This window comes from Myxocyprinus asiaticus, chromosome 21, assembly GCF_019703515.2.
Source record: "Myxocyprinus asiaticus isolate MX2 ecotype Aquarium Trade chromosome 21, UBuf_Myxa_2, whole genome shotgun sequence".
NCBI classification, from domain to species: domain Eukaryota; kingdom Metazoa; phylum Chordata; class Actinopteri; order Cypriniformes; family Catostomidae; genus Myxocyprinus; species Myxocyprinus asiaticus.
The window spans coordinates 24,569,071-24,578,623 of record NC_059364.1 but is presented as its reverse complement, the minus strand read 5'-3'; the positions used below and the strand labels follow the sequence as shown (position 1 = coordinate 24,578,623).

General features: G+C 35.2%; 1 protein-coding gene and 1 long non-coding RNA gene across 4 annotated transcripts; one reads left to right on the top strand and one right to left on the bottom strand.

Annotated features, from left to right (window-relative positions):
- On the bottom strand, positions 1–4,031 carry LOC127411835 (uncharacterized). Of its 3 annotated transcripts, none has more exons than XR_007892353.1 (5): positions 3,288–4,031; positions 2,955–2,984; positions 920–2,858; positions 255–452; positions 1–166 (listed from the first exon to the last, which is right to left on the bottom strand). It is a non-coding gene; the product is annotated as an uncharacterized LOC127411835 (long non-coding RNA). The 3 variants fall into 3 exon arrangements; XR_007892352.1 differs by having other exon boundaries at positions 255–2,345; positions 2,773–2,858; XR_007892351.1 differs by having other exon boundaries at positions 255–2,858.
- Positions 4,032–4,166: 135 nt separating this feature from the next.
- Positions 4,167–6,292, top strand: LOC127411834 (splicing factor 3B subunit 5). The gene is made up of 2 exons (XM_051647651.1): positions 4,167–4,324; positions 5,757–6,292. Exon 2 carries the CDS (start codon positions 5,772–5,774, stop codon positions 6,030–6,032), a length of 261 nt encoding a protein of 86 aa, XP_051503611.1. The 5' UTR covers positions 4,167–4,324; positions 5,757–5,771; the 3' UTR covers positions 6,033–6,292.
- Positions 6,293–9,553: the final 3,261 nt, after the last annotated feature.

Here is a 9,553-nt window from a genome sequence, read left to right as displayed (position 1 = left end):
TATATAAAAATTTTTTTTATTATGCAACCTAAAATAAACATAGCATTTGCAAGGATGCCATACACATAACATACATACCAAAATTGATGCAAAACCCAAACTTCAGCTTTTCCATGCATGTTGACAAAAAAAAAAGAAGTTACACCCTCTCCAATAGAAGCATCTCCTGTAACAAAATTTAAGGTTTGACAGAATAAAGATGAAGGAAATACTTGAATTATTTTTTGAAAACTGTAACGTGTAATTGGAGCTACCTTCAAGTCTGCAATTCAGGGGTCGTGCCCATTCCACATTAAGTCGCTTGTAAAAGGAAATAAGGGCCATGTCCTGTTCAGCAGGACTTCTTCTGATGTCCATGCTGAGAAGTAAGGGACTCTCCATTTCAAGAATACGGCGAAAATGATTCGCACACTGAGATATGGCCTTGGTAGGGTCACTGATAGTTAACCAGCCTAATAAGAAAAATATAAAAACGTGGTTGTTTCATTATTTATGCTTGACTGTCAAGATAGCAAAAAAAACATTAACATGTACTGTAGATTCAAATCACAAGTTAAAGCCATCAAGCCTTACTTAGGCATAAAAAAAAGTAACATTAGCAACTTATTCATTGACTACTATAATATATATATATATATATATATATATATATATATAATGAACATGTGAGTTAATGGGACAACCACTCTGGCACTCCATAACGCTGAGCTTTGAAGATTGTGCTGAGATTGAAAAGTATTATAATTGAAATTGTTGTAATATTAAATTACTGCTATGCTACATACCAAGGTAGCTTTTAAATGTAAACAATTCATGGCTTACATCAAGAGCTGGCCATGCTTTGTGGCATGCCGATTTTTACTGCACTATAACCTTCCTTAACTTTCCTACACCACTTCTAACCCTGAGCAGCACCTACCATCTGTAACTGTTACACAAGTTCCGGACGGTCCAGGCATTGCTGCTTGCTCTTCCTCACTGACAGTACTTTCATGCATCACCTAATTTCCTGTACTACCCACATACAAATTTTTTGTGTGTTACGCTTGCACTGTGTGTGTAAAACAAAGAGTAAGACAATTGCTGATGAGAGAAAAAACATCAACAATAAAAAGTAAATGGATACCTTTTCCCACATGAAAAAGCATGTACCTCAAAGTCAGTTGGAAACATTTCTGTGCAGACAGGACACTGCTGCATAGTTGCTGTTGAGAAATTGAAGTTACAAGCAAGAACAACAGTGTTATTTTCAAACAAACTGTTTCTGAATTTATTCTGGTGTTTAATAATATATTGTATGCTAACAAAAGCTTAAATGAAGAATTCTTACATTTTCTCTCTTCAAGCTCACCGCTATCCAGGTTATCGTCACTGCCAACATCAATGACACCACAAGACTTGATGTGTTCTGTCAGGAGATGCAGGGGAACTGCTACTCCACACTTCTGAAATGTGGCTTTTGGCAAGCAACTAAATGCTTCATCAGTTAGGTTCTTGAATTGGGGCTATGAATAAGATTTTTACCCCCACGACTTGCAGCCTTCAAGATCCTGCTTGTACAGCCAGTATCATCAGGAGCCACAAGAGAGAGTTTTCAGCTACCCCATTACTTTTTTATGAATGAGCAACACTAACACACAAACTTGTGTTGGCCTACTTGAAGATTTGTAAAGCAGCCACTCACCAGTAACTGTCCCCAGTTTTGAAAATAAAACTTTGAGGGCATCACATAATTGTAAGCAAAAAAGTATACGACAAACTAGCAAGTCCTTGGGAAAAAAAAATAATTTGCCATGTATTTAAGATTAATACTCTGAAACAAGGTAGCTTGATTAAACCAAATGTCTAGTAGAGAATGTTACCAGCATTTAAAAGAATAGAGGTTTGATTCACTCATTCCACAATCTATGGACTTATGTTTCTGTGAGGTACTTTGGATATAAAAGTATCCTCAAAATGGCATTCATCCTAATTCATAATTAACCCTAACCGTGAGTTTTGTCCATTTAACTTAGGCAAAAATGACTATCTTTGGTTCTACATCAAACCTGTTTGAGATGTGTGCTTCACAGCATATCAGAATACAACATATGGATTCTCGTTTTTTGTACAGCTAGCCTAAATAACTAGTTGCATGTTGTTACCTCTTCATGTGTTGTGCTCTCATCTAGATAAGCAGTCCTACGGCCCAACCCTGCCTGCATATGGACTATTCGCTCCTGCTCGTTTGGAGTTTTTTCACACTGCTTTGGCAACAATTAGAAAGCCACTTCAAGTGGTTTAAGTCTCTTGGCAGGAACAAGCACCTCTTTCCTCGGCCCTTGGTAAAAATACCTGGAAAGGACCTATAGAAAATAAGCGTTAAAACATGAACTATCACTACTATCCCATTATCTGTTTTTTTCTAATTATATTAAAAGACAACAATGTTACAATAAGCATTTTTGAACATTGCCTTGCACGACACAGATGAAAATAGAAAAACGTGGCACTTCAAGAACCATGATATTTTTTCTTTTCATAAACAAATTTCACATTAGCCTAAAGTGAAACAGGTCTTTATTTTACTTATGGTCACAAAACATCAAATACTTTTATTCCACAGTTCACTAACTTAGATTTGAATGTCTGCAATATTGGTAAGAAATAGAGCATGCAACACAACACTATGTGTATCATTACTTACTGTAAGTAACAGGTGGAATTTTGCCTGTACAAATCAACAGTACGCCAAAATATGTATACATACTGCTTGCATTTAAAATAACTAACTTGTGCTTTAAGTCTTAATCTGGACATTTCCATTTGAAGTGATGGTCTTTCTGGCTGAACTGCTGTGACCTCCCTGCCTCTGTTCTCTGCGGAATCCAAGAATATTTATTAACCATCAATAAGTCTAGAATTGATAAGTAAAAATAAGCCATATGTACATGAATTGAAGTTTGATAATTTACCCCATATCTTGATTTGAGACATCAAGTTGTCTTTCAGACGATGTTAGTAATACAGTCATAAATACAGCACAGAAAAAAATAAGAAAGATATTACAAATCAGTAGCACAAAGATGAAGTTTTAAACGTTTCTAAACTTTAATAAACATAATATTAAGGGTTTGGTTACCGTTACATTATTGGCCGTCCCTGCATGTCTATGCTAACAACATTTTAATGAACGCCACCTCATTAAATGTTCCGCGTAGATACTGTCCAATAAATTCTGTTAATGTGCGACGTGTCAGGTATTACCTGTTACTAAATCTTACAAATAAAACAGTTAATACACTCACCGAAGCCCCATCGTTTGGGTTAGTTGTGATTCCTGTAATTTCAAGCATCGGCGTCACGTGACCAATGGAGTGTAACTTGACTGGATGTTGTTGGTTCGATTTCATCCAGATTCGATTGCTTATCCTTGGTGTCCTGGATGGTTCATCTGAAATTTTTAACACCGAATTTAACAAGAATTTAACCAGAATTCATCTGAATTTGGCCTGTCGAATTCGAGCAACTCGAATATAAATTATTTTAATTTGTGAACACTGAAAAATAAAAGTGAAAATGAGTTATTGAAATTTAAATTTATTGAAGTTTAATTCAGAGGCAAAAAATTCACATAGTTTCAATGCTGAAAAATTCAGTGCTAGAAATTCAATGGCTTTTAAATTTCAAAATCTGGTGTGACAGGTCTGCTTCCATACGTTTCCGCCTTCTTTAACAACGTAAATGTAGCAACAACAACAAAGAAAATTACATTTCCAATTTTAAAAATATTTAGTGTAAATGTATAACATTGTACTTTGTATTATATTACCCTGAAATACGTTTTTATTTATTGTTACCACAACTGCAATGAGGCTTCTAACACAGCTGATGAAGGAGTGACAGAAAATTTGGCCTGTTTGTCTCTTCTTAATGCTGTTATCCAGCGCTGTATATTTTTATCTTTTTTTACAAAGCTGTGAAAGCGTAATCGTAGAATTTTTTTTTTTTTTTTTTTTTTTTTTGCTGTTGGAGCAAACGGGTAATCAAAAGTTTAATTTGATGTGGTCCCCCTTTGACCGCAATTCAAGTTTAGCCAACTATGACGAGTTCTGCTTTCGCGGACGTGTGAAAAGTGTCCATTATCACAATTTACCACGCATGCGCACTTCCTTAGAGCGGAACTCTGTCCACGGCAAGGTTTTCCACACGGATCGATAATTGAGTAACTCCTTCCGCTCCTGTATAAGCTTGCTTTCGTCCTGCAGCTTATGTGCTATGTCTGTGTATTTGTAAAGGAAATATTCATTTACTTTTTCTCATATATTTTTCCTTTTTGTCTTTGGTAAGTACACCGCTTACTTATTTACAAAATAATATCACTGGTATTTTTGTGGTATATGCTGCAAACTGATGAAGAAAATATGGTCCGTTCTAAAAAGCTAAATTAGCTAGCTTTGCTAAACATTATGAATGTGAATGATACTCTAAATGACCAAAATCTGGTATTAGTTGCCTTTTATTTATTTTTTTACTTTTATTTTTTTAGTTACTCTTAATGAGTAAGCTACTTGTTACACTACTTTCACTAGTTGTCCTTGCATAACAAACAGCTTGTGTATTACAGTATGTATATGCGCACACACACACATGTTGATGTATATATAATTTTAGGGCTAGGTATTACCAACAACGATACGATAAGCATCACGTTACATAGGCCACGATACAATACGTATAGCAACACTTGTTCATTTTGAACTGAATTTCTCCTGAGCGTAACTTGGTGTAAGTATTTATTAGTATAAGTTATTTATAGTAAACTGTATAACAGTTTCAGCAAAAATAAAAATCTATAAGTTGCGCCATTCAAAACACAATAAGGTCCATAAAGATAATAGCAAAATAAATAATTGTTACCAAAAAAGCCTTTCTGCTTTTAAAGTGTTATGTTCTCCCCTTACAATAGTTCAAAATATTCTGGCTCAAAATGAAATCCTGTTTTTAAAGTGTTCAACAGGTAAGGCAAAGCCTCAACAACTTGAGTCTTAACACAAGTCAAACACAACTCATTTCTACACACTGTTCTTGTATTCTAATGAAGAGTTGTATAATAATCATAACATGAAACTGTAATTAGTAAATGTAATATTTCTCATATAGCCCATATTTTAGGCCTGATTCATAGATACACAGGAAGAGTCACAGATTTTAGGCAATGCAAAATATGCTGTGCTAAAATCAAGTGAAAAGACATATTGGCCTTCATTTGTGTTTTCATAATGTAGTTAGTCTAACTCACCCTTGCATTTGTTATCTACAAGGCCTCCATTGTAGATCTTTGGCATTGTACACACCTTGGTTGAGAGCAGGGTATGAAAATAACTTTTTTGACCCAGTTTTACCAGTCACCTTTTTCGGGTTCATATATACAGTATATAGGCTATTCACAATCCGTGCACAGTAAAATGTGAACTGCTGGATTTTAAGTGATTTCATTTCAAAGCACCTCCTGAGATGGCCGGGGATCATTTGTAGCACTCACATAAACAACAAAACTGTTTGCAGGCCACTGACATAAAGAAGAAAGAAAACTCTTCATATGCACATTCTGTTAGAAGCGCTCGTGCTGCAATCATGAGCGGCAGAGCACCATTGAGCATCTCCACAAACAGCAAATAATCACCATAATCTATTTTATCTGGTGCCAAATCTGTAAGAGTTTGTTCTAATGATTTAATGTTGTTACCTCTTTCTTGTTTGTGTCTGAAATCCAGATTTTGTCATTGAAGATGACAGACCGTTATAACATCCACAGTCAGCTGGAGCATCTGCAGTCTAAGTACATTGGCACGGGCCACGCAGACACCAGCAAATGGGAATGGCTGGTTAACCAGCACAGAGACTCTTATTGCTCCTACATGGGCCATTTCGACTTGCTTAATTACTTCGCCATTGCTGAGAACGAGAGCAAGGCTCGGGTTCGCTTTAACTTGATGGAGAAGATGCTGCAGCCATGTGGCCCGCCCGCTGACAAACCTGAAGATGCTTAGGGATTGGCCTCCTGGTCTGAGTTCCTACAGTTAAATGTTTTAGAAAGCTTTGCTCTAGATGCTTAAGAGATCATATTTAGAGAGACCCTGGACACATGGGGGATGTGGGTGCTCTTTTAATCCTCTTGTTTGTGGACCAATAAATGTCCTCTTTATTTTTTCTGTATTGTTTGGGATATTGTATTGGTTGTTTGACCACAAGTGTGTTTGAAGAAAATAAAGATGAAAATGTATACCCCTCAAACAAAGGCATTGATTGTATTGATGGTTTATAATGTATGATTATTGCTTTCATTTAGGACCAGAGGTCTGTGGAGATTATGTAAAATTTATTTAAATGGATAGTCTACCCAAAAATAAAATACCGTCATGATGTTCCAAACCTGTTTGACTTCTGTAGAACAAAATTGATGTTGAGCAGAATGTTAGTCACCATTCACTTACATTGTATGGAGAAAAAAAAAGTTGCAATGAAAGTGAATGGTTACTGAGGCTATCATTCAGCCAAACATGCCCTTTTTTTTGGGTTCTTCTGAATAAAAAGTCATACGGGTTTTGAACAACATGAGTGGGATTAAATAATCTGCTAGTATTATATAATGTTGGAGTGTTAGTAAATAGTCTTAATGAAAGTTATTTGTGTTACCAAGAAAAGTCATTTCTGTGCGGCTTGGGCAGAAAATCACCTTAGACATTTTTTACAGGAGGAGTGGGTGAGGGGGAACTATAAACACCACAATCCAACATAGTGGCCACTGTAATTGGTGGAGTTCTAATGTAAGTAGTGCATTAAAATCACCATGAGAGTGGTCAGAAGAATTTTGAGTTCTGGTGATCACACTAAAAAGTTTGGCCAGGAGACCCAGACCTGTTAGAGGGGCTATTTTACACTTTATAGTGCTGCCCTTAACCTCCCATTGGGGAGAAAAAGGAAGAACAAAAATACTTGCAAGCAAAACTGATAGGGGATTAAGCCTTGCAACTATTCAGTAAACACAATACAAAGACAGAAATTGTAAGTCCTACCTTGGTGGGAATCAAACCCACAACCTTTGGAAATGTTGTTCAGAATTTCACACACTGCACCACTCAGTTGACAAGTTTCATAAATGGCAAAGAGACATTCTAAGGTTAGAGTAAGCACACAATTGTGTTGGTTATCTTTTGAACTATAGGTGGTGCTATCTCCAAACTGCTCATATACATTTAGGACATAGTGTTGATAATGCATACCAATTTTCTTTGAAATGTGATAAAGCGTTCTAAAGATACTTCACTTTCTCATAAAATCCAAAATATTGGAGAAGCAATATGGTCGATGTTGTAAAAATGGGTATCTTTGAAATCAATGACCCACGGAATCCATAGACACCAAGCTCATGATTAAGACATATGGTTAAAAAGTTATGGGTAAAAATATAAATTGTTTGGATTTCTTGAGCAATAGGTGGTGCTGTCACCAAACTTTGCATGTACCCTCAGATCAGGGTCCTGATGAAGCAATTTTGCTAGGACAAAGCATAGCCGAGAAACAGCCTCACTTCCTGTTTCACGTCAACCTTGTTAACTTTGCGATGCCATATCAGACAAATCAGACAAAGTTTTAAGGACGTGTAAAGTTTAAATTGTAAATGTCATAATCCAAGATTGTGGCCACTGTAATTTGTTTTTATTTTTATTTTTATTTATTTTATTATTGTTGTTGTTGTTGTTGTTGTTGTTGTTGTTTTTATGTAATTTCAATCATTAGGAGGACAGTAATCAGAGAAACATATTTTGTTTCTAGGACAAACGGTTTCAAAGATAAACGTAAAAGAAAAGTGAAATTTTAACTGGTGGTGGCACTATAGAGTTTGTCCTAGAGACTCCAAATTTTTTCTGGGGGCTATTCATACCTACATCTATCAGTGTGCCACTGCCCCTTTGCATGAAATCAAATGGAGTGGATTTAGTGCCAGTGACGACATTGCTGGCCATGTATAAAATATTCATGAAAGGTTTTGATAAGAAATGTGTAACTAGCCTGTATGCGTAACCGTTTTCAGAAATGCAAGAGCATCTCGTTCTGTCAAGGAATAGGGTGACAGCATTATTCTGTACAAGCCAATTTAATCGTGTACTGTTCTTTCAATATATACAACAGCAATACAGAAGTCTTCTAGAATGATTTGTTGCTACTACAGATCCACGATTGTGTGAATAAGAGTAAGTCCAACACAAACACATATATGTCACTATCAAGACAATGCACACTGATACACAATACATGACATGTCCTGTGCGTCAATGGCAAAACAGTTTAATAGCAAAGCAGACCCGTTTTGCTGACTTGCACACAATGAATTCCTGGATAGTATCCAGTCTTCACAATAATAAGCTTTTGCTTGATCATTTACAAAAATGACATGTTAACACAGTCAGTTTAGCTTAATATTGATATGTTTAACATATTATAACAAATATAAGGCCACTACAGGATTTTTTCCAGAAAGTTTGATAAATTAAAATTGCTTTATTTTATGCATGTACCCCATTTACAATAAAACTAGCTTATTTTACAGTTGCTTTTCAGAAATGTATTTTACTTCATGCCTTTCAACATGTGAAAGTAGCCAATGAAATGAAACTCAAGCTCATAATTATTCAACATCTACATTATAAAATGTTCTGAGAGTAACTGTGCATGACTTCGCAGAATCATGCAATATAAATTCTAAAACCCAACAGTAATCTCATAAATGTAGATTTTACATTGAGGATACTGCTCTGTATAAAAGCTGTACAATTTGAATAACATTTATTCTCAATCAAAGGCCATAATCAAATTGGCTTACTATAGTGCTCATCATTCTTTGTTGGATGCACCGTGAAATGCTGCCTGAACAGTTTGCAAAATGAGTGCACTCATAATGTTTGGATACCCAAATATGCCCTTTCTCTTCACCAAGCACAATAACAAAAGGCAGCAAACAGATGGTGAACTTGGGTAATATAGATGTAACATAAATACTAGAGGCTACTGTCATGTATAATTATTTCTTCTGAAGTTTTTTTTTTTTTTTTTTTTTGTAGCTACAAACTATCCTATTCATTTTTATCCTTTTTTCTAGTTTTTGTGGTTATGCTTTTTAACAGCCACATTATTCCATAGAACTTTTTATTATAAATATTGCAAATATGCCCCATACATATACATATATATATATATGACAAACTTTAAATATGAATAAATCTCTCACTATGCAATGGATGTGTAAGAGTCTTAAAGTGCTGATATACTAATATATAATTATCAATTTTAAAAATGACTTCTTAATGGTGCTACCTTGATTAAATAAAGGGTTACATGTATATAAATATGATCTAAAATTCCTTAATAGTGAGACTGATTTCTCATTTGTAAATGAGAGAGCTTGAAGTTGTCAACCAGGATCAAACTCACTAAATCATTTAAAGTGGCAAATAGTTAAAGTGTTTTCATTCTTTGGATGTGTTGTTATTCAAAAGAAATCAAACCAATG